The sequence below is a fragment of the Giraffa tippelskirchi genome, chromosome 2, assembly GCF_054371585.1.
Source record: "Giraffa tippelskirchi isolate mGirTip1 chromosome 2, T2T-mGirTip1v1.2.pri, whole genome shotgun sequence".
Taxonomy (NCBI): Eukaryota; Metazoa; Chordata; class Mammalia; order Artiodactyla; family Giraffidae; genus Giraffa; species Giraffa tippelskirchi.
Window position 1 is genome coordinate 236,269,283 of NC_137276.1, and position 26,280 is coordinate 236,295,562.

The 26,280-nt window shown below is 39.8% G+C and overlaps 1 protein-coding gene across 8 annotated transcripts in view; it reads right to left on the reverse strand.

Moving 5' to 3' along the window:
- SATB1 (SATB homeobox 1) overlaps positions 1-26,280 on the reverse strand; it is a 102,503-nt gene that overhangs the window by 22,611 nt on the left and 53,612 nt on the right. For all 8 annotated transcript variants that reach the window (XM_081573376.1, XM_081573370.1, XM_081573373.1 and 5 more), the window contains 2 exons: positions 21,075-21,287; positions 12,918-13,073 (listed from right to left, as the gene is read on the reverse strand). In XM_081573376.1, the coding sequence (XP_081429502.1) occupies positions 12,918-13,073; positions 21,075-21,287 (369 nt within the window). The remainder of the gene's footprint in view (positions 1-12,917; positions 13,074-21,074; positions 21,288-26,280) is intronic.

Below are 26,280 nucleotides of genomic sequence, written 5' to 3' on the forward strand. Positions count from 1 at the left end.
GCTTGCAAGAAGAGTGTCAGATAACTCCAGCACAGCAGCTCTCATTCCCTGCCTCCTTCACCAGTTAACTCTCCATCTCACCACCCTCTTCCAAACCTCTGATCTCTCAGGGACTGAGTCTATTTTTTCCCCTTCGATGTGCTATCCTGCCCCGAAGAACTTTTTTTTTTGAATCATTTCTCTAAAATGAGAAGTTAAAGGTGGACTTTCAGGCATCAGTTAAAAACCCCAAAAAAGACATGTTAAAGGAGGAAGTGCTTTAGCAATCTCTAATCACAGGGTGTTGCCACTACCCCACCACACAGTGACCCAACCCCAAGCCCCAACTGAACGGAGCTCACCTCCTCTGGATACCGGCCCGGGTCTGCGCGGTCCCTGACAAAGGAGGGGGCTGTTCCAGCTTTCCAGCAACAAGTCTCAGAAGAGTCCATCCGGAGCTCAGTTCACACTATGGAACATGGAGTTCACAGCCTGGAGTTCAAACAGCCCATTCTCCTCACTGTATGTCCCTCAGAAGTAATTCCTTTAGGCCAAAACACCCCCGGAACAGCACTGTGTGCCCACCAGCTAAGCCCGTCCGTTATTCAAAACCTTGCCTCGTCTATGACTCATCCCCAGACTAACATACCTGCCGGCGGTACCTTCAATCAAAACAGCATCCTTTTTCATACTCATGCACCTGCTTCAGCAACAAACTCACGGAACGTGGACCTGCCCAGGACATGGCAGTCTGACTCAGCCTAGTTCACTTTCCTGAAGGCGAAAGTTAGAAGCCTGACAGGTCAAGCAGCTTGCCTGGGTCTCTACAACATGACAGACGGGAAATGGGACCCCTGCTCTTTGCAATCCCCAAGGCCTTCTCGGAAAGATGAAGTTTATGTACAAGTTGTTATATAAACCACAAGTGACTTTGCAGATCAGTATGTTTCTGACATAGATACTCAGGAACCACAATCTCCTCTTTCCTTCAGCTTGGGGTAAAAACATGGGCTACACTACAGATGATATTGATGACTTCAACGATGCTGGTGAAAAATGCTGACATTGAAAACAGAGTAAATAGTCAAAGAACAAATTCTACTTCCTGTACATCTTCCTAAAGATCTGCATGACTGCAGAGTGGGTGAAGGTGGACTGAGCTGAAAGGCAGGATCAAGTTTATAGACTCCTTTTCTACTAATCTTTAGCCAGGACTTGTTAACAGATACATGAAAACTGTCTTTGCATTAGACAGGGACCCAGCAGGGTGCATAAAGAAAATTACAGTATTTTCCTTGAATAATGGGGATTCTTGTACTCTCGTTAAATTTAATGGAAAGACATGTTCTCGTCTCCTACTCAAAACTCAAACTTCACACATACTCCAGCATCCCTGAACAGCTGTTCTTTTTTTTCTTGGTTCTTCTTCCTCTTCTCTTTTGTATCCGCAGGTATACTTAAGACAAAAAGAAATCCTAACATATGAAAACTAAAGTTTGCAAACGTGGAAAGCTGGGGATGATTTCTTAGGTTACAAATGGAAACTTTCAATTGCAATGAAACAAGGCAAGTTTCCTTTAAGTGCCAAGTTCAATGACTGCAAAATGTGATTTCATTTGCATGCTGGCTCACCTATTTTGAAGTAGCTGTGCAAAATTCTTCAGGGTCATTAAAGCAGAGGCAGGACAGGAGTCACAAGCTGTAATTTCTTACCACATTTCTTATTTCTTCGATTCATCCCCATACAACTCCGTTACAGATAGAGCAAATCTCTTTTTAGGTATCCTAGAATAACGGTGGGTGGATCTCACTGATTAGCAACTGGTGCTTCAATTCTGTGTTAAGGAGGATTCTGAGGTTGTATTTGTACTCAACAGAAGTCAGTGGAGTGACAGGTAAAGTGAGACTTTAATCTTTCATGATAATAAATCTTGCAAAATGATTACACAGGCTGATTAAGACTGAAGACATCAACCATGTGAACTGCTCAGCAGTTCAGATGGAAGAGGGATTCTAAGACAAATACTTTCTTTTCCTCTAAAGTGATATTCAGGCCAAAAGAAAAAGAATGAATAGGCAGAAAAACGCTAGTTGCAAAGTTGGAAAATATTATGAAGCAAACACAGAGCAAACAGTGAGAAACTGAGAAGGAAAAATTTTTTGTTTTGTTTAATGTAAGGAAATAAGGAAGAAAGGTAAGTGGCTAAAGAAAGGAAAGAAAGGAGAAAAATCCACTATTCCGTGGGAAATGGCACCTCTTATCAGTGAGGAAGTTTCGAAATGAGGCTCGTAACTTCAGTAGTAAAACAAAAATAAAGATAAAAAGGAAGAGTGTATTTTATTTGGCATTAAAAGATATTTAACTAGCTCCATCTACATTTTAAATGGTCTCTAAAGTGGATTGTTGCAAGCCTTCTCGAGAGGTACAATTCTAAATCACCACAGACCCTATTCCTTCTTCCTCTCCTAATTTTAGTTTTCCACCAGCGTTTGCCTTCTTATGGCTCCAGTACTTTGATTTTCTCATGGCTGGATCCTGCTGAGACTGGTGATAACTTTGGCCTTAATGGTTACCGTGCAGCTGCACGTTCTGCCAGGCTGTCTCCACTGTTTCTAAAGAAACAGAGCTCACTGGTTTTCGGTTCTACCCTTCACACTGATTCTGCAAATCAACACACCTCTCTGGGAAATAAATTTTTGATGGGTCCATTCCATTTTTGTTTTGGGATTGTGAGGAATATGATCACCATGCCTAAACTAACAACTTTTCATTGACAAAAATAAGGGAAACTCTCTTTTAAAAAACTGCATATACCCACTGTAGAAATTCTTTGAGAACTTCTGTTCAAAAAAAAAGGTTTGACACTGACAAAATAAAAAGGCAGAGACTAAAGGGATATTATTGGTCCCATCCAAAAAAAAAGAAAAAAGAAAAATTGTGCAAAAAAAACAAAAAAAAAGGGAATGGAGAATACCATCTTTTTCCATCTGAGTTTTGGCAAAAGTGAAAAAAAAAAAGGAAGTTGATGATAGTTTGGATAAAACTACCTGGAAAAAATAACTAGGCAACTTCTCTATTTTTCTAGACACTTCTGTCCATCGCATTTTAGTTTTATTTAAGAACATCTCCCACACACACACATGCAGACCCCCAACTCTTAAAAAAAAGGGGCCTGAAATTTTAGTTACACCACATGTGGTTTTCATTTGTGAAAAATGAACAAGCTGTTTGTGGTTAAACTGTCTAATAGCCTGTTATCAATCTAGCGCTGCATTCAAGATTTACAGGACCCATCAGTTTCTGTGCTACATTAGCTGGGAAGGGGGGAGGAGCGGAGGAGGAGGAGAGAGTTTATCCTGAGGAATAATATTTCCAATGCAGCCACGCTCGCGCTACATCTGGTTGTGCTGGTAGCGGCAGTTAAATTGAAATATTTCACAGCGTGTGTCAGGAACATGCAGAATGGTAATTATGACAGATCTGATTAAGCCCGAGTGCCACACGCTCCCTGGCCAGCGCCGGTCGTGCAGGTGTGACCTTGTGCGTGCCTGCGTGTGTAAATAAAATTAATTACAAGCGAGAGGGTGAAGGCTTCGGTGACATCACAAAGCGGAGGAACTCCCAAGGGGGAGACCTAATGGAATATTTTCCCTCAGTCTAATAATACAGTTCATATTGACTTGAGGTAATTAGTGGGATCATTAAAGCAGTTTTCCCGGCGTATTTGGCTGCCTGATCAGATTAGTGAAAATGTTCTTCAGAACAAGCCCTGTGTGGTCTGCCAGAGAGGAGGAAATAAAAAGCAACAAAGCATATTTTGGAATGATAAGCAGCACTGGACTTGTACTCCAGGAAAAAAAAAAAACAAAACTCTCCACTCCTCTGTGGAGCTCTCAGATCTCACGGTCCTGTCCATTTTCATTCTGCTATCCGACTTGTGTATTCCTAGACACATTCTCAACTATTTATTTCATCTCCCCTCTCTGCTCCATCTGACTGCTCCGTCGTGATGAGCCAGCCCGACCCCCCAACAAATCTCTTTTAAACAAGGCAGTATGAAAACTGCGGAAGAGGCTGTTCAATGACTGCCTTGCCATTAACTGACTGGACGGGGCCACTGGGGAAAAAAAAGCAGAAAAAAAGAGAGGAGGGGGAAAAAAGCCCAAAGGAAAGAATGCCACTGAAAATTCACCTGCTAAATAAGAGAGTCCTCTCTTCTGCAACATACAACAGAGGTTTACATATTGCTCTGCCTTTGGATCGCAAACTGCGTTTTGGCATAGGCCGAAGTTGGGGCAAGCGTTCTTGAGTTGAACAGAACGCAGGGCCCTCGTCAAGTAAAGGGCCATTTGTCTGAAACTAGTCTACTGAGCATGCTCTCCGCAGCCACCAGGACGTGCCAAGCGCTGTCACAGATGGCAGCCTCTGACAGTTCCCATCCGCAGCGTCGGGACTCGACAGTTCAGCACAAGATCAGTGACATTCTGTCTCATTAGAACCACGCTAATTATCACAGCTAGTTTCAGGGGAAACCATGTGTTGCAATGGTCAATTTGAAGGAGTCTGTGCATCAACAAACTGGTAATAAGGATCAGACACCTTATTATACGACAGCATGCTGCCTATGATCTGATTTACAGAATCAGAGGCGCTGAGGCGGCCGAGGAGGCTGGCGGTTTATGAGACTGTGCGTTTCAACCCAATTCCTGAAGCCTATGGGCTGAAAACGGGATCGTTTAAAAAAAAAAAAAAAAGAAAAGAAAACCACAAAAGGCCACTGGAATGGCTGAATCAAGAAATCAAAAGAGAATACATTCTCTATGACCAGACAACTGAAATAGATGACGTCTTAGAAAAAGGACAACTTCATCTCTTTAGCAATCATATGGTGATGCCGCCAGCAGATCGGAGCTTTTCTTTTTACAAGATATTTAATGATAAATTATAAAATGGCTATATTCCTATTAATCTCTAAAATCTATTTTAAATATATATATTTTGTATATGCAGATATAGATATTTACTTAGATATTTAAATGGGTGGTCTATGATTTAGTTGTGTCATTTTACCAGGCAAAAGAACATCATGTATAAAAGCATAACTATAGTTATAGGAATGAATAATCTCAAAGGTTACTTTTTAAGGTACTAAAGGTCGTCTTTTAGCAGGGCCGAAAAATACCACATCAGATTCATATTTCCAACATAAGTTCTTCCATCTCTCTTTTAGGACCTTTCATTGATGTGAAATTTTAACAGTGCAGTTTCTTCCAGAGCTATTTTTCTATTGTCATTTTGCATAAATGCATTTTCATAGCTCATTCATTTCACAGGGCCTTTATTTTCATTTCTCATATGAGGGAAAAAGAAGATAAAGCTAAAATAAAACCTACCTTTACTACCCAAGCCATAAAAGACAACTGGTGAGACTTTTGAGAAAACACTTTGTCTTTTCACTTGGCAGTCTGCTAAAGAACTATACCGGTGTTATAATTACGCACAAAGTTTAGCTGACTAGCATTCCGTTTTGGAATTCATTCCTGCTGAGAGTTAAAATCCCATTGGTCTGGTCTATCCCTACTCCCACTTTGTAGATACCGGATTCTGTCCTTTCTAACTCTCCAACTGCCAAGCTAATTATATTGGGTTGACCAGAAAGTTCTGTTTGGGTGGAAAAAACCTGAACGAACTTTCTGGCCAACCCAACAGAAGGCTTCCAAAAAGAGGAACTTTCATAAGATATCCTGAGTCTACACTTTTCAACTTATATTACATTTTAGGACAAAAGGTAGCCTTAGATTACAGCAGATTCTACACATGAGTGCTTGGTACACTCATGCCCTGGAACGCATCACACGCTGGCCGCCCTGAAGGACTGCTCTGGGGGTCCCCTTCCCGAACTTCCTCACGTGCTGATCCTCTTTAGAGAGCTGGCTCATAGTCACAAATGCTTCTCTCCAAATCCCGAGTAAAACATTTTTATGACATTTTTTTGAAAGCTGGAGAACTGGGCTTAATGAGTTATGACTATACTTGTCACAGGGAAGTTACTAAATGGGAGAATGAGGAACGTATATTTACATGAATCCAGTTACTTAATCTTAACTTTTAGAAGAAAAGAAATTTTTAAATGATTTGCAGGTTGCGATAAGATAACCAAAAAGCTTTGGTGTGACTTGCTGAAATAAACAATATCAAGTGTGCAGGGGGAAAACACCCCTTTACGTGATATTTTAGCCAAAAATATAATCAGCAGGTAAGTTTCTATTGAATAATTCTGAACCTGCCTCTGTGATCAAACCCCAGATTAATTAAAATACATGCTTGTTTTTATAATGTAGAAATGTGAAAAGAGCTCATAGTCAGATTCACAAATATAGTTCTTAAAACACTGTAACATGCAATCACGTACCTTCAAACTGCTACATTATGTCAATGTTTATGTATTTAAAGCCATTAATTTCAGAAGTCCTGTTTAGCAATCGACCAGACTAGAGCGGTCCCCAGCCTTTTTGGGACCATGGACCAGTTTTCTGGAAGATGCTTTTTCCAGTGACTGGGGGGGAGGGGATGGCTTCTGGATGATTCAAGCGCATTACATTTCATTTACTGTGCACTTTATTCCTATTATTATTACATCAACTTCACCTCCTATGATCAGGCCTTAGACCCCGGAGGCTGGGGACCCCCAGAAACATAAAGATATGTCTACACTTTACAAAACTAAGTCCACTTCCCTAGAGGCCCAGTGGTTAAGACTTCATGCTTCCAACGCAGCAGGTGTGGGTTCCATCCCTGGTTGGGGAGGGGGACTGTCACAAATATACTACTGATACCATGTGTAAAATTGATAACTAACGAGAACATACTGTCTAGCACGAGGAACCCTACCTGAAGCACTGCGGTCATCTAAGTGGGACCCTTTATGCTTCTGTCCCATCGTGACCTGACTCATTACCATCATTCTTCCATCCAGTAGAAATGAACACATTATAAAGCGACTGTACTCCAAAAAAAAAAAATTAATTTAAAAAATGAAAGCATAATTCAAGTTAAAAAAAAGAAAAGTAAATCTAACAGGGACCCCGATATTTAGACAGAATGGACTTTTAGAGCTCGCTCCCAGTGCAGAACACCGTAAGAGGAGACGGAGAGGACTCCACGTCCTCGTCACGACGGCAGCGCGGAGCCTCCCCACACGTGGGCTGACCTGGGGACCAGCGCGTCCCGACATGCTGCACATCAGGCCGTCTTACTGTTCTTCTCCCTTCAAGCTCAAGCTTTCCTCATGCCTCTTCCTCCTTCCTGGAAGCTGGTCCAGGGAAACCAAACGTGTATCTCCTGAGGGTCTCCTCTCCATCAATAAAAATAAGTAAAGATAAAATAAGGCGCTAGGTGGAGAAGGGCGGTTCTCTCCCTAGATCCTGGCAACTCCAACAGCCCAAGAGAAGGGGCTCTGAGGACACAGTGGAAAGACCTTCCCACAGGCTGCCAGGGAAGCATGCGGCACCAGAAATAATTGGAACCGAGACTCGTAAACGTGCAGAGGCCTCCTGTGGGTCTGAGACAGGAGGCTGCACAGGTGAAATCGTGCTGCAGCAAAGTCTGTTACGAGAACATTCCAAAAGAATGAATCAGTGCAGGGCTTCCAAGTGAGGTTTCCGTGAAAGCAATTTGATTCTGACAAAATAAAAGATGCCTTTGCTGACATGCTGGAATACAGAATGCATCTGGTATACAGAATGCATATGGTTATGTGATTTTTTTTCTCCTGGATTTTAGCACTGTATATTCCTATAACCAGCAACAAAAATGACATTCTTAGCCCTATGCAGAGGAGTCTGGCGGGCTACCGTCCATGGAGTTGCAAAGAGTCGGTCACGACTTAGCCAGTAAACAACAAACCACAGCCCTATTTCCACTGCCGATGATGTGTGACATGTCTTACTCGTATTTAAGGCATTCCAATCACCATCTAAGAATTTCCAAACCCAAAGATGATTTCTTTTTTTTTCACATACAAGCCCAGTGAGCACGAAAATGTTCTTTCTCCTTCACTCTCCCTTCTCTCTCCCATCCTACAGGTCTGACAATGACAAGTGTCTGAAAAGTAGGTGAAAGAGTGCAAGAGGCTTTGAATTATTTTGTTGCTTCGACTGGCATGCTATTTTAACAGAGGCAGAAATTCTTTTTTTAGGGCGAAAAACCACATCTATTCACCAAAGTTGCTGCAGCCAAAGTGTCCAGTAACTTGCCAGGACCGGTGGGAAGAGACTGCAAACGATTCTGCTGAAAGCATGTTCAGTCAAATAGAATTTCCATCATCTGACTGCTTTACCTAAAAGAAATACCCTGTTCAATAAAGCACCAGAGAGAAATCACTTTCTAAAAGCAAGCGGGGATGCAGCTGCGCAGTGAAAGCCCTTCACTCTGACTGCATTACTGCATCTGCAAGCCCCACTTCTGCAAACACGAAAATCAATGTAACAACTCGATGTACAAGGCAAGGCCTACAGCTCTGCTAATGTCCCCTTGCTGGACATACACCTTAAGTCTCAGAGCTCTCAGGGGGTTTGCTGTGGAATAAAATTAGATTCCAACATCTGCCACCATTAAGGAAAGAATTCCATTTCCATCTCCCGTATGAAAACACTATAACCACTGAACAGTAACTGAACCTTGATACCGTAATGGTTATTACCCAAATCAACTATTTTTTTTAACAGTAAAATTAGCGAATTCTGCTCCCATAATTATTTGAATGTTATCAGACTAAATGTTTGATAAAATTCCAGTATGATTCACTTGGAAAAAAATGGCTGCTTATTTGAATACCCAGAATATAAAGTGTATTCATTTGTAGCTATTCGCATTATGTTTAAAGCATATCATCTTTTTAAAGTTTGCATTAGCCTGCTTTCCTACCCAAGCACAAAAAGTAGCCTACCTTCAGTCTGCACTTGCATATTTTACCCAGACATTTCTATCAGAGTTAAAAACAATCTCATTTCTATTACTCATCGAAGAGAAAATGTAATACATGTGCAATGGTGGGATCTGCAGAGTTGGTTTCTTCTCCTGAGAACACCCTGGTGCATTAGTCATTGCAGACCATAGTTACTACGCATCCGGTTCCACAACATTCTAGGGCTGTGCTATCTTTTGAAAGAACTCTGTGCCTGCCATTGAGGCAACCTACCTAAAGCTTTATCTTGTAAAATGAAAGGTATCTGAGACACATAAATAGGTAATAAATAAGTCACTCTGTGTGAAGGCCTGAGTCTCTGGCTTAACACATTACAAGCCACGATCTGTTTGTGTTACAGTGTTGTAAATTTCAAAGCTCTTCCAGGTACAGGACAGCATGAGGCCCCTCCCACTTCCCAGCGCTCTAACACCAGTGACAGAGCTGGGACCACGGCCCCCTCTGAGTCCTCACCAGGCATCCCTCCCTACACCCCAGCCCCAACCAGGCATGAAGAAGCTCGGGTTCCGAGAACCCATAATCCATGAATATGTCAACGAAGACAGGAAAGCCCCCACCGTTTTGACCATCAATTAGTTCAGCATCCCGAATTCCTCTTTCCTGGAAGAGGGGAGCTAACTTTGGTCCTGATACTACCTGGAACCCTGAGAAGACACTAGAATAGTGGTGCGGAGATGCAGAGAACTTGGAGTTGGCTCTCCTCCTTGTAGTCAAGTGACCCTCATGTGTAAAAAGGGGAAATCAATGTTATAGCTCACAGGGCTACTGAGAACTAAATGCAGACCACATATAGCACATGATAGGGTCTAGCACAAAAAAGGTGATGAATGTTAAGCCAACAGAGAGAGTCAGGGCCAGACAGAAGCGGACGGGCCTGAACGGGCTGACTCAGGAGTGCTCCAGCTCTCCCCTCAGTATCTGGGGGGACCCGTGTGCTGATGGGCCTCGGCAAGTAGATCCAAGGCATAAATAACTCACAATTTGAGAGTTCCGACCATGCAAAAGGTCAGTCTCATTTGAAGATTTCTGTTTGTTTCAGTTTGTATTCCAGTTTTTACATTTCCTTCACAAAAATCTTAGCAAGAGAACACGGCCTGTCAACGATCACCTGCCCTTGTTAAGTCAAGACTTCCTCTCAGTTTTTGGACGGTCTTAGTTTTCGGTAATCATCAACCTTTAGATTTTCATGAAGAGGGTAGCTAACACCTCAACTGAACAACGAAGAGAAAGTGACAGAAATGCTTTTTAATTAAGTTCCAGTAAATTAGTAGTTGGGAACTGCGATGTGAGGGGAGGAAAGTTAACAGTCTGTTGAACCCCAACAGTCTACAACTGGCCCCTTGGATTCTCTTTCAACCAGCACCGAAATGAGCCAGCAGCTTTGGGGGTTCTGGGGAACACTTCATCATGGCAGGTACACAGAAGCTGCAACTGATGTGGTTGAAAGTGACTCACGGGGAGCTTTGCAGGACAGGGACACAAAGCGAGGATGCTTAAACCCCCCAGAACATCACTCACGTGACATTATCAACCCATTGCTACCACTGTCTGAATGGCTCCAACATCAGAAACTCAGCTTAGGTGGGCAGAATTGGGGTATGTTTAAAAGAAAGAAAGAATGCAGGTCGCCAAAACACCACTAGTCAGAGGGAGATATGCTCTCGTAAGACAGAAAATGGGTTGGGGGGGGCGGGGACAGTGGTTAAATGACAGATGCCAGCTTACCAGAAAGTTTTAATATCTATTTCTGTTTGTGCCTTTTAAGGCTGCCCCTTACTGCAATAATGCGTGTTTAGTGTCTCTGTTTATCTATTTTGGAGATTTAGGGAAAGTGTTTGGCCTTGTAGGAAGACAGTCTGTTATTCTTTATAATTTAATTGGAAAGGGCAGAAGAGGTGTATAATCACAGAGAAAGGTGGGACAAAATATGTTGAAATAGGAGATCCTCATCCTAATTATACTAAATAGCGAGAAGGTGCAGGGTGGGTGGGTGAGGGGCAAAGTGAGCACAGGACATTTCTCCTTAACGCCGAGTCTTGGCATGTAAATGAAGACATCTGAAGAAGCACACAGGTTTGAAGCGGCTCTAACATTCTATCATAATTAGAAACATTTCAAGAGCCCTGTAATTTCCAATCAAAATTACAGTAATTTCCGATATACAAGCCATGATTCATGACAGAATTTTACATTCCATGAGAGATTACGGTGGCCTGATGTATGACACGCCGGGTACGGCACTAACATAAACAATTCAGTTTAATGTTTAAACAGCACTTGATGTTTAGAATCGCACAATAAAAGAAACATATTATTGTAGAAATTATCACTTTGACAGTGATTGAAGGGTAGGCAGGCATGTGGCCTATAAAGCTATAATTTTTACAGTCCACAGTTTAACCATTTTTATATAACATTTCCAAGATACCTCTTAAGTATTTCAGTCAGCCTCTTCTCAAGCAGAACTCCCAACAAGGACCACTATTAATGTTGCTAGAGTAAAATTCCAGAAAAAGCTAATAATAAAAGTATTATATTATAAGTACATCGTATTGTAAATAAGTTTCAGGATTGTATAATCTTGTCAGAAGTTGACAGCAGCCAGCCTGTTTTATAAAGGAGAGTTCATTGATGATAATGAAATGTATTTGTCTAAAATTTCTCTGACTGCCTCTCAGTCTCACTTGGATAGTGTTATCAAGTGAAGTGAAGTGAAAGTCGCTCAGTCGTGTCTGACTCTTGGCAACCCCATGGTCTATACGGTCCATGGAATTCTCCAGGCCAGAATACTTGAGCAGGTGGCCTTTCCCTTCTCCAGGGGATCTTCCCAACCCAGGGATCGAAATCTTTCTGCAAAGAGGAAGAGACTTCAGTATTCTTCCAGTTCTTTACAAAGTATTCCTGCCTCTGAACAAGAGCTTGTAGATAATTATGAATTTGTTCATGTAGATGACCCTACATTTGATAAACTTAAATTACCAATCTATAACAATCATACTGATAAAAGACTGCATTATCTATCCTTTTTTATGTCATCTTGTAAAGATGTGTAACTTTTCCAAATTTAGTTCTATTCATTTATAATTCAAAAGATTTAGACAATTTTTCTAACTGTAATTAAAATTGTGTATCATATATCATATACAGTGTCTAAAAGATTTAGATGGTTTTTCTCATTGTAATTAAATTGGTCATATATATATGCATATGCTGCTAAGTCGCTTCAGTTGTGTCCGACTCTGTGCGACCCCATAGACGGCAGTCTACCAGGCTCCGCCGTCCCTGGGATTCTCCAGGCAAGAGTACTGGAGTGGGGTGCCATTGCCTTCTCCGATATATGCATATATATAATTATTAATATGCAAAATTAACTCACACACACACATATATCTTTGCATATATATAATTATTAATATGCAAAGATATATGTGTGTGAGTTAATGTGTGTGTGCCAGTGTGTGTGTGTATGTGTGTGAGTGTATGTGTGTGTGTGAGTGTGTGTGTGTGTGAGTGTGAGTTTGCTTTATTAAGTGCACCTAACAGTGGTAGACGCCACAGTTGGAACAGAAACGAACTACAATGTTCACAGTATTTTAGGATGGAAATAAGGTCACCCAAGTTCTAATGAAATAATAATAATTCAAGTAATTTGTTCCACTACAATAGACCAGATGGAGAAACCTCCTACACACTACACTCCTCTTCTGGAAACAACTATTAACTGACTGAGGGATTTACTGAGAAAGCTGTGATTTGGACGACGGCTGCTGGAGCAAACACAATCAAGTACCTATTACCTGAATCTGAACCCTGCCTCATCCTAGAGCTGTCAGCGCACCTGGAGACCGTGACCTCTCAGGGATGCACGTTCACACTGCAGACAGACACTCCTATGAATGAACTTTCACAGGCACTGCAGATCAAGTCTTCACGCCAAACAGAGGATCTTACCTGGCTTTTGGTAGCCGCCACCTTTGCAAACAGAGCTTGGGAGACTTTAGCGCGCTTCATTTCCTGCTGAATCTCATCGTAAATGGAAGCATTAATGCTCATGGTATTGTTCTCTGGTTTCCCATTTCTCTCAGTGGCAATAGTAGCTGTTTTCACCTACAAAACATTTTGAACATGCCTGTCATTCTCCACTGGCCAAATTGTTTTGAAGCCTCTCAGGCTCGGCATCCAAACTGGACATTGTTGCTCCTTTTATGATCAAGGTGATCAACAGGGCGGTCATTCAACATTAGTTATTAGCTGGAGATCAGATTGCTTAAGGTAAGGAAGTCGTATAGTCACAGGTGATTGCATCTGTAATATGACAGCAACTGCCAGCTGACAACCAGGAATTATAATGCCATAAAGTAAGTTTTCTGGAAAGTGGAATAGTTTCAAAGACTTGAAAACCCTAAACTAATTGTTACCCAATTACCTTCCATTGCAATTCTAACAAAGGAAATTCACAATTAAAATTGTAATGCACAGTGCCGTATCTTTGTTGGGTACCTGATGCCTAATAGACAATCGCACCACTAATAGCTATTATATACTATGGCCTTTTTAATTTTAGACTCTTTTTTTTTTATGCCTTTTCCACTTATGTTTCATTTAAAAATCTTCCATAACAAAGCCATTTGCAGAGCTGCATATTTAAATCTTCTATCCATCCATGAAACAGGTAGAGTGCCTTGCTTAATTATCATAAAGGCTGGTTGCATTTTACATGTGCATGTCCAAGCTGTTCTGTGTAATTATTTCATCGCTTCCTGGCACCCCTGTATAACTATTTCCTTTTAACTTGTGGAACCAGACAATAAGAAAATATTTTACAATATTTAATAGAACATGACTGCAAGTCACATAAAATATAGAATCGTGGTTTTACAAATATATTCAAACTATATAATCTTGACTGAGGAATCAGTATCAATCCCTTTGGTAAAAATGATAAGCAGATATCATCAGAAAAATGACAAGAAATTTAGGGGGGAAATCAACCTCAAAATTTACTGATATCATAATCTTTTTTAAAACTTAAAAAGCAATCCTTAATACTTTAAATCATTAAAATAAAAATTTGATTTTTATTACGCAGTTACAGGAACCAGCCTGGGACATTCATGTATGAACCCCGTAGCTGCTTTTTACTGGGAAACTGATGAAAACATAAATGAAAAGTTCCCGGAGGTGCAGGATCATGTTTCTCCCCACTGAATGATTCATCAAAAACCACTTTTCTTAGCAACCTTTACAGAATCCAGATTTCCGTCCTCTACAAACTGACCATCTTGGACCATTCGTCTCATCTACCATGAACAGTAGAAACTGAAGCTCACTTTAGGATAAACAAATAATTTGTGGGCCCTAGATGACACATGCTCCCAAACAGCAAGACTTTTAATCTCTAGTTCACCTTGCTCCCAAATATTTGGTATCAAAAGAGGGGCAGAATTAATTAAGCAATCTAATTCCCTGCGCTTAGAAAGTAAAGATCAGCTTGCTTTAAAACTGATGCCATCTGACTCCCTTTCTAACTTGTAGCCAGTTAGCAAAATAATTCACCTCTGGAGGATGTGGCTGGACTCTCCTACCTGGACACTAGCCTTGGGAGCTCAGAAACAAGGATGCTGGGGAACAGCTGGCCCGCAGCCCCAGGGAGGACACGGGGCCCGCTGGCTCGTCCAGGGCCTCTCCTTGGTGTAACCCGCATTCAGAGGTGGCAGGAGGCTGGACTCACAGGTGCCCCCACCAGCTCCGGGACTCAACGAGCAGGGGCACTCAGGGAGGCGGTTAAGGACCTGGACACCAGGCACAGACCCCGGGCTTTGAAGCAATAATCTGCTAAACACCACTTTAGGAGCCAGAAGAGTTACCGCATTACCATAAATCGCCTACAAAGTTGCTTTGGTGAGATTCACAACTTTGCTCTGGGGTGGTCTTGCTTTGAGGCAGAGGGATAGATGTGATCACCCCATGGGGTCCTTTTAATACCTATTTTTCTCACTGCTTAAATGAAAAGAGAAAAGAAAAGCCATTTCAATTGCTTTGAACACTGAATGTTATGGAAATGGAGGCATGGAGTCCGGTGCATTGGAAGAAATAGTTCTTGGTAGTGACCTGCTTAGTAGTCATTAAGAGGGCAGGCTTTGGAAACTTGGGAGTTTCAGTGTGTTTTGAAAGTAATTTTCATTCTTCTGTAAAAATGATGCTTGAGAATTTATCTTCGAGGTGGGCTATAATCATTTGTTTCAACCTTCTGATTTTGCTTCCAAAATTTTTTTTGGTTTAATTTTTTTAATAAAGCAATTACCACTTGAATCAACAGCAAACATTTTAAATTATTAAAAAAAAAATCAAATAACCATTTCCTAGCAGCTAACATAGTAAAAAGTGGAAAAGAAGCACATGAAACATTTTTTTTTTAAGTGAGAGCAGTAACTTTTAGAAATGTTAAGGAACTGTATTACACATTTTAAAAATATTTAGAAAAGCTCTTCTTTACCATCTTGTTGGCTCGGACAGGCATCTTATCAGAGATAAGCTATTAGAATTCTGGAATCACATTTTTTTCCTAAACACAAGCTATTGCTTAAGGGGAACTGACTTGGACAGCTTTTCAAAAATAGGAAAGCTGAAATTTTTTCCCCAGGTAAAAATGGAAACAAAAATCTTTTATACCTCACTCTACTAAGTACTATTTTAGCTTCGCACAAAAAAAATCTTCTTTAATCCTGGTTTAGCTTTTAATATTATATCACACATTAAAATTCATAAAGTAGTTCATTCCAGGCAAAACAAACTACTCTCCAGCTCTTCTCCGCAAATAGCACAGGAGGTAAAATAAAGGCAGTTGCTTTCTGAATAGCTTTTATCAAGGTAGTGCACACCACTCCATCATTACAGAGGCGCCGGGGAAGTAGTTAAGAACTGGGGCCTTCTGCTATTTACCCTCCCACGTGGGGACAGGGTGCGGCACGAAGGCCTGCTTTTTATTTCACTAAAATTGTGCAGCAGAACACAAATCTTCCGTGAACTTTTTTTTTGCTCCTTGACACACTGCTGAATTCATCAAGCCATCCTACGTATGTAGGACACACATGCTACCCAGAGTGACTCTACCGGGGTCGTCCTTGGCGCGGGGGGGGCGCCTGTGAGCACATACTGCACACGTGCACGAGGCTGAGCACACACGCAAGTTACAGTCTGATGCAGGCTTAATAATTACGATAATAAGAGAAGCTGACATTAGCTGTTTATTATAAGCTTGCCACTGGGTTAACGTACATTCACCTGCATAAGAGCCCTGAGTAGGTGATATTAATGTTCTATTATTGCTCTGTTTTTAAATTGAGAAAACTAACAGAGAGGTTAAGTCACCTGTCCATGGGCAAGGCTGAGAACTGAACCTAGGTCTGTCTAACACCAGTGCTTATCTTAGAAAACACTGCAGTACCCTGGAGGGTGTATTACATAGGACTTCTTTATTTGGAAAATTCTTACTTTTTATGACATAATGCACCTGCTTTTTGGTGGCCTTTTGCTAAATCTAGCTCATGAATGTCTATTTTTTAGTAGCGAATGGCTTTATCATTAGTTTAACCAATCCAATCTAAATTTATTTTTCAAGTTAGGCAAACTATAAATGTTTTCTTAGTAATGTTATGTAAGACGTGCTGTTTTGAGGAATTCCTATTGGTGACAAAAAATAGCCTCCATTTTCAAACTCGTATATATTAACACTGTTTGGAGTATCATGGCTCGATCCTTTTACACTTTACTTCCTTTTGTAGAAACAATATTGGTTATTTTCCAAATATGGACATGAGTTTGGGTAAACTCCGGGAGTTGGTGATGGACAGGGAGGCCTGGCGTGCTGCGGTTCATGGGGTCGCAAAGAGTCAGACATGACTGAGCCACTGAACTGAACTGAACTGATGGACTTTTCAAAAGTCCTCTAGCTTTTAAAAGATGACTATTAACAAGTATTTTCCAAGCACATATGTGATCTTAACATAAAGCTGGTCAAGAGATTCATAACAAAACTTCTATCAAGTGTGAAGTTCCTGCCCATAACTAATGTTTTATAATATTATAGAAGAATTTGTTGTATAGAGACAGAAGGGTGAAGCTACCAGATTAAGTTAATTATACTGTATATTGCGTCTATAAACTTTGTAGATTTTCTAAAACATTGCTATAAAACATCATATCTTAGTTCAGAAGAAACCAAAGAATTCCTTAAAGAGATGCTAAAAAAAAAATGGGAAAAATAATTATATAATTCATGTAAAAGTTAAAACTTGATAATTATAGGCTTTTGAACAGTCCTTAGGAAGAATGCTAATTTAACTTCAAACGTCACATATCTTAAAACACACAAATAAATCCATAATAAGTGCACACCTAAATAGAAACTACCAACTTAAAATGGCTATGTTTGGTGGAATAGACAACTCCCAAAAAGTAACAGTTAATTACTACTAATAAAATTCATCTTGTAAACTCAGCTGAAAAATTTGCCAAGTGATAGAAAAGAAACCTCTCAGATCAGGGGGCTTTGGAGGGACTGGTGTCTCCCAGATATTCTTACTTCAAAGTGGCTCTTTTCTCTACAATCTCAGAAACGCCCAACTGTCCAAAGTCTTCCAAAGCAGATCATCTGTCAAATGCGCAACGTATTGCATCAGGACCACGTCCTCATCTGCGCTCCTCTTCCTTAGCTAGTAACACAGATTCTCATCCTCTCTGACAGAGTCTCCAAGTTCCATTTTCTCCTTTGTAAAGTGTGTATGTTCTCAGGACGTGGCTTGAGGTAGAGGAAAGAGCAGCAGACTGACTAGAGGATCTGAGAACTAAGTCTTAGACTTTTCTCACTTTCCTCCCACCAAAAGGTTGGTATGAGAATTCCAGGAATTCATGTACATGAAGGTGCTCAGAAAATCGTGAATCAGATATTCCTTTTTGGGGGGGAGGGGGGACATGGACCACTTTTAAAGTCTTCACTGAATGTATTACAATATCACTTCTGTTTCATGCTTCGGTTTTATTGGCCACAAGGTGAGCGGGATCTTCTTAGCTCCCTGCCCAGGGATCGAATCCATACCCCATGCATCAGAAGGCAAAGTTTTAACCACTGGACTGCCAGGGAAGTCCCACGGAGTCTGCATTTCTTGAATTAGAACACATACATTGTGAAAATATACTTTCGACAAAGCTCCTGGTGGGGCTACCCCTCCGAAGTCTGACGGACAGGGGTACACAGGAGGCATCTATCTCACCAAGGTGAGGCCAGCCCAGAGCCTCTGCAGGATGGTCCACGCCTTCCCTGGCGGAGGCTCTCCTGAGAGTAAAGCCTGGGGCCTGAGGGAAGCCCCTTCTTGCAGACGATTAGAATCCGAGTGCCTCCATGGTTTAGGTCCTCGGTCTGGTAAAGCCAGGAACTTCCAATCACCTCCTATATGACCTACATTCTCCAGGGAAGGAGCTGGAAGAGGCTCCATTCTCTCAAGCATCAGGTGCCCTGGGTCTCTGCTGAGCCACAAGGGACCTCTGCCTGCAACAGGCAGTTCTTTAGAAAGAAAGCCTGTCCAGGTCCAATGCAAGCCAAAGACTTGTCTCAAAATAGCTTTCAAGTATCTTCATTTCAGGGGTGGGGTGCTATGACATGCACAGTGATTTCATATGGACTCCTCTCGGGCAAAATACAAAATGTAAAGAGACGGAATTCTGCAGTCCTTTTCTAATCTGTGGCTTCATCCTTTCCTCCCATTTTAGTCATTTGTAAATAAGCACATGAAAACCTTACATGTGGTACTGGCTCCAGTGTAAGCAGTGGATTTCAACTGCTCCAAGACAGTACTAACGCAACTGCTCTATAGCCTGTTTTTCTAAATACAAAGTACTCATTTTACACTGATAATACATTTAATACATTAAAAATTCCCCCAAATTTAATTCATTGCATCATTGCCAAAGGGTAAAAGGTGAACACACTGGCTGCGAGGTCTGGTATGATAAAATTAGGGAATGAAAAGGGATTCTCAGTGAGGTACATCCAATGAAGCACGGAAGATACCTTGAAGATTTATATGAAGCAGTGAAATAAAATTATTCACACATATCAGAATCATTTCAGAGTTTTATTAGATGGACAATACTGTTGTGTAAATAAAAATGTTTTTTCTTTGAAAGAGCTTCACTAAGAACTACTGTGCCCAAATACATTCACCTTTGGCTAAATATCCAAGCTAAAAGGCTTAGTCTCAACTTCTCTTGAGAACTAACATATCAGCTGAGGGTGGCTCAACCAGTTCATCAGTAATTCAGGCCAAAATAAATTATATTTTCTAACCCAACTTGTCATCAGAGATAGTCTTCAGATATACATATAGGAAAGCAATCTGAGTGTCTTACTAGTACACCAAAATAAGTGTCACAATTAAGAATTAATGTTACTTTGGCTAAAGAAAACGGTTGATGAATAAATAAGAGAGCAGGATCACATTTGAAAAGCAAATAAAAGCATTAAAATCCTAGAAAACAAAAGCTATATTAGGGAACTACTAAGTCAAATATTTGAACAGATTTTTAAAAAAAGAAGAAAGAAACTCAACAATTAAATTCACACTGGTCTTAAGTAAGTCCTTCTTTTGCTAGTATTGCAGATTAAGCGATAAGTACAATAACTCTGCCCAGAGGCCTTGCAATGACAGCGGCGGCAGCGAAATTAACGATGGTACGCAAACTAACTCTGAACACCACGAACTGAGTGTTCAGTCAAGTCCAAAGGAGAGTAGTTTTCATTTAATCACTCTTACAAATGTCATATATGTATATAAAGAATTCCTCGTTCTTATTTGTAAGGAGTATTTTAGAGAAGCCTTGACAGATCAAATTCAATACGTGTATCTGCAGGAGATGGATATGTATGAATGTATATGGGAGCCATTCTTTTCTGCTAGACATATGTCTTTCCTACTCACAATTACAGCAATGCCTTCCTTACTCTCCTCCTACAGACATCAAAACCAAATTGATTTTCATTGAATAAAATGGAGAAAATGGACTTTTGTGACGTTTCTAGAAAGTAATCATTTCAGAAGATCACAATACGCAGCTTAAGACCCTCCACAAGTGGCTGTAATATTGTATCTATTTCTCGTTTATGGGGTTTCTGTGGCAGTTTCATTTCTAGTGTTGAATGAACTTTATTTCTATACTTGGAAATGAATGGCTATTTTTTACTATGGATGAAATTAACATTAAGAGATAACTTCATTATGACATTATGTTACATAAGTACTTTAAATTAATATTCCATATGCACTTTTTGTCATTTTAGCTGACCTTATTTTTAAGAACTGCACAAAACAAAAATTAAATGTGTAAGAAATACACTTCCTTAAAGATTTTAAGTCTAATCCACTCTCATATCTAATAGTTTGTGCTGAAATTAACTTCCTGAATTTTTATAATAGTTATAAGGCCAGCTTTTAAACTTGATTTAAAAAATAATCAAGGAAGGTGACTTTTCTAAAAAGTGCAAACATGTGGAAAATAGAGAATGTGCCCATTTCTGGGAATATGGATGGAATTCTGTATCAGTCCATTTAAAGCTGCCTTTAAGGATTGTATTAAACTTAATTATGAAAGATTACAAACGAGATGATATGTAATTGGTACCAGCTGCAGTTCGTATTGGAAAGCATAAAACAAATGGAATTATTTATTTATTTTTATTTATTTACTATTCAAATGGTGGTTCTAAAACTGGTAGGGATAAAATGGACTTCATTACTTTTTTCCTATTGAGTTTAAAACACTTTTTTACTTAATAGTAGTAGGGCCAAATAGTCCATTTAAAGATCACTCTTCACCCCCAAAATGAAGCAATGCAGAGTGATTTTTCCTATCTAATTAGTAGCTTATTGTTTTTAAACCAGAATTGGTGAGTTCAGACCAAATTCTCTTCAAGCAACTATGAATTACTATTCCTTAAAAAATCTCCCTAAGCATCAATCTTTCTATTTTCAAATGGAGATTCTTCCTTAGGCTTTTTTAAAAAACAAAAACAAAAACCAAAAGCAGAAAAGGAAGAGGAGGAAAGAGCTTCACCTGGGGAGGGCGGCTGGGCGGTGTGCTTATCAGGGGGGCAGGACCCATCGCCGAGGCTGCATTCAAGCTCCTTTCCCTTTCATCCTGGTAAATTCGATCTCTCTCAGCTTCCGGTAACTGCAAGAAATTCTGCATAGCCCGAAGGTTTACCAGCAAAGACTGGGATGCAGTCTTGGGGTCCTCTTCCTTTCGGAGGATTTCTGAAAGCAAGCCCTGCGGAAATGAATGGCACAGAGTGAGCTGGTCCCGGGCTCTGCCCGTCCGTGGGGTTCCTGCCTTTTCGTCTCCACTCTGTTCAGAAAATGAACAGTCAGAAGCATTAATTCTACATAGGAATATATTAGTTACAATTGAAGTGGTGGAGAAGAGAGACTCAATTGTGTTCTTAATTTTATTAAGCGTCTGCTTTACACATAACATAAACTGCAACTGCCTAATTGGTCTCCTTCCTTTGAGTAGCTTAACTTGCCATGAAATCTTTCACAGAGTGAGGATTGAGGCGAGTTAAGAATAAATGAAACGCTTAGAATACAACAGCGCTGAACTGTACAGCTCTCAAGCCGCCTACACAAAGGCAGTGGGATGCCAACAGCCCAATATGTAAAGATACAAAGCCATTTCGAGAGAAGCAGGGTTTACAAAGACAAGACTCGAAAAGGAATCGTAACATACTAGGAAAGAGTATCAGTAAGCCATCATCTAAGATGGATACGAGGTTTTCATAGGCAATAATTTTACATTATTCCTTGGTTTTCAAACTACTGGAGTCAATGACAAGTGATTCTATTTACCACTTAAGGAGACTATCCTGACAACCCCCAAGCCTGCTATACACCACCCAGTAACAGGCTGAAATTCTGAATTCACAAACCACCCTTTACATGAGATACATAACCCCTTTTCCACATTGCAGAATACCATTATAGTACGCCATGAAAAAGAATATTATCAAATTCTGTAATCATCACATTTCATGATATTCAATATATATTCAATATATTCCAATATTTTCATTAGTGCTAGAAGAGATGCAGGCTCCTTCCAGGTGTTCCTCCCCAATAACGGAGACTGTCAACACTTTAATTTTTGGAAGAATGTTTTTTTTTAAGTGGGTGGTTTTCCACAATTCTCTTTAAGGGATTATATGAAATACAAGGGTTGGAAACATTTCCTGCCCATTTGGTAAGGGCTGAGTAGCCCCTACCTCTTCAATCTTCTACATAAAATAATGCATGGAATGCCAAGTCATGTTTGCTTTCTACAAATCAGTTCATCACAATATGGCTCCAGATAAAATGTTGTCAAGACCTCTTTATAATGTGCAAATGTCACTTTCTGATAAACCCTGAAAAAATGACAATGGGGTACACTTGGGGCAGGGAGGTCAAGTGTCAAAACAACCAAGCCCCGGGGTTAAACACTGGGGTTTTTTCATGGTTTCCTAGAAGCACAAACCTGGTTTTTTCCCCAATTCCTCACGGATAATGTGGCCTATTGCCTCAAGATAACAGCTGGGTACATGCAATATAAAAGCAGTGTCTACTTTAAAAATGATCTATAGACTGTTGTTAAAAAGAACCTCCAACAGGCTCAGAGGGCTCAAGAGTACATTTTAGTTTCTCCCTTGGTCCCCACAAGGGAAGCCAGCTTCACCCTAAGAAAGGTGACTGAAGAATGAAGGAAGGGTATGTGTCCTTTCATTCACAACACTGACAAGTAATGTTGCAACTGTGTTTACACAAAAGCAAAACACCCAGTCAATTTAAGTAAAATCTAGTCAAACAGGCAGTCAATCACCCAGCTATTTAATTTGCACAAGGCCAACTAATTAGATTGACTGGGTTTTTGATATGTCGTGTTGAAACCAAAAAATGCAGGTCTCAGAAACAATCTTTAAAATAGGTGTTAAAAAAAATAAAAAAAATAAAAAGCCCCTGCTTTCCAGTCTTGCCCACCAAATGGGGATAAAGAATTTTAAAGATACTAAAAGACGTACTTGGTAAAGCAGTCTATCTTAACTATAGGGAAAGAGATATTAACGTATAGTAGATATAAATACAATGTTATAAATTCCTCAAGTAGAATAATCTAATACGCTTTAATATTATCCCAGAACAACGCCTGCCACATGTTTGAAAAATATTTACTAAATGGATTATACGTATTTGGAGCATAAAAGGAAAAAATTACAAACAGGTGACAGAAACTTAAGAACAAGTTATGCTTCCCATGGGAAAATTCTAATGGTAATTATTAATTTACGCAAAGTAAGCCTTCAGTGAGAAGTTATGTGGCACTTTATGAGATGTTTATATGCAGTAACTGTTCAGTAATTTAAAAAAACTTTGTGGCAACATGGATGGACCTAGAAATTATACTAAGTGAAGTCGGACAAAGACTAATACAGCATAATACTGCTTACGTGTGGGATCTAAAATATGACACAAATGAACTTACTTACAAAACAGAAACAGACTCACAGACTTAGAAAATAAACTTACAGTTACCAAAGAGGAAGGAGGAAGGGATAAGTTAGGAGACTGCGATTAATACATACACATTGCCATATATAAATAACACATATAAAAATAAATATATATAGACATGAAATATAAACAAGGACCCAGTGCGCAGTGCACAGCACAGGGAACTATACTCAATGTTTGGTGATAAGGGAAAGGAGTCTGAAAAAAGAATATACACACATATGAATGTGTGTGTACACGTGTGTGTATGTGTGTATACACATGTGTGTGTATATTCATATATGTATGTGTGCATATACACACATATATAAAAACTGAATCACTGTGCTACACATCTGAACTAACATGACATCATAAATCAACTACAGTTCAACAAATAATTTTAGATCAAAAGAGATCCTATAAACATTTAGGATGCTATTATATTCGGGAAATTTGAATTAGGTATTCAGCCATCTCAACAAAATATTCTTTCTTTCCACTAGAGAACCACGGTGAGAAAGCCAACACAGGAAAACACATGTAACGGTATCAAGGCTTGTTAACACGAGACTGAGTCATTCCTGTGCAGCTTAAAGTAACAGCAGCTCACCTGGGAGAGAATTTAGAAATTTCTCTAACCACATTTTGAGGTTGGCATGATGTCCCATCTGAGCATATAAAGTGTTTTCGGGGCAAAGCATTTTATTTTCACTTAATTATTCTAACAAGAGCAAGTACGGGTTTTCTGCCTGGGATGTGTTGGAAGGTCTAGACTGATATCTCAAATCCTGGGAGATTCCAAGAGCTCTAAAGCAGCCAGTGTAGACAGTCTCAGGTGTTTTACAAAACCTCCGGGTTTTTTTTTTTTTTTTGGCTCAGGCTTTCAATGAGGGGAGTGCCCCCTGGTGGAAACGCTTGAAAATATTATTAGAAAATGTTTTGATTAGAATGTGTTAATTACTTTCAAAAAAATGATGTCACTTGAGAAAATTCCGGACGCAAAATGCCTGCCACTAGACTTACAAAGTGGGAATGTGCATTTTGGTCCTATTCACGCTGCTGTGACTTGAGCAGCTGCGTTTATGAATTCAACATGTATATGGTCTTGTTTCCCGTTTCTCATGGTTGAAAATCTAGCTCAGACTGTCACATTAGGTCAAGGCCATTGGTAGTAATCCCTCATGGTGGACGGTAAGAAAGATCTCTTATCAAAACTCTTCTTTGTGCTAAAAATACAACATCTCACGGTCATCGTGTACCATGCTTACTATCGCTGAAACGCCAAGACTAAAACACATCAATACTGTGCCCTACAGGTGCTCAATAAATTTGTTGAACAAAATTAAAATCATCAGTCATTCGTTTTTCCAAAAAGAACCTGGAGTTTGTATGTTACACAGTGAGTTACCAGCACCTCGTGGATGTCAATTTTATGGGAAATGAGAACTCGCTTTACATTGTGCTTTGTGTCATCAGATCGATCAGTATGTGGGCTTTACACTGTGCTTTGCGTCATCAGATCGATCAGTATGTCGTCTGTACATGAAAATGTGAAATTATTCTGCGTCGTCACTCCACAACAGTTGTGAGAATTCTAATGTTTTCAATTAAAGAGTGAACTTGCTGATGAATTCCTAAACCTTTTTTATATTCCAGAGTTTACAAGTAAAATTCATTAGTAATTGGAAAAGAAAGAAAAACCTTCAATAAATACTATCAGTACTTCCAAAAGCTAATTATGAATTCTTGAAAACAGCAGATAAGCGAAGAGACTGCCAATCTGAACAAAGGCCTGTCTGGCCTCCTGTTCGTCTCCTCTTTGAACATAATCACTGATTCAAATAGATTTTTATCAGCTTCATGGAACTTCAAAGCCCTCAGAAGAAAAAATATGATTTGATGAAATCGCCTCCTAAAAATAAAACATGTAGCATATTCTTCAGGGCTACCTGCCTTTGCTGTTTGGTGAATTTTTAATCACATGTCCAGGTGAAAGACTACTTTCAAGCTCCACCTACTACCCTGGCCTCAGGCCAAGCAAGTTATAAGCAGACACATTTATCTCTGCCGTTTGGGAGGCCAAACCGGAGCTGTCACGTTGGGGTAATAGCACCTTTTTACCTTTTATTCAATAGTGATATGGAGAGTGGACTTTTCTTAAATTACACTGTGAAGAATTATAGGAACACAGTAGCAATTTCTGTTATACTTAAGCAGGCAAATTTCTCTCTACCACATAATTTACAGGACTCAAATTCAATAAAACATTACATGATGGTCCATTACTGTTATCAGTTTTGAATAATCCATCTTCATTCTTTATTTTACTGGAAAACAAAGTGTGCCAAAGACAAGCAGAGGGGGGCAGAAAAAAAGCCACTGGATGGGATCAGAGTTAAACTCTGGGTTAAATTTTTTAAAAGGGGGGAGGCACTAAAGAATGTATTTCCTTCTATAATGACCTTTAAATAACAATAATACAGAGAAGTGACTTGAAATGTATAAGTCTAGAAGCTTCAGCAATTAATTTTAGCCATGGGTTTCCATTAAAAAGACATCAAGTAGGCATAACTGAATGAATGGCAGATGCTAAGAGCTGGTATCTTCACTAGCAATTAAAGAACATATGCCCCTAAATTTAGAAGGTAGAGAAGTCCTCAAAACAAGAAATTATATCAATTTCGAAACAAACTTTCAGAAAAGGTAGACTTTTTAAAACCTTTTTGTTTTTAGACCTT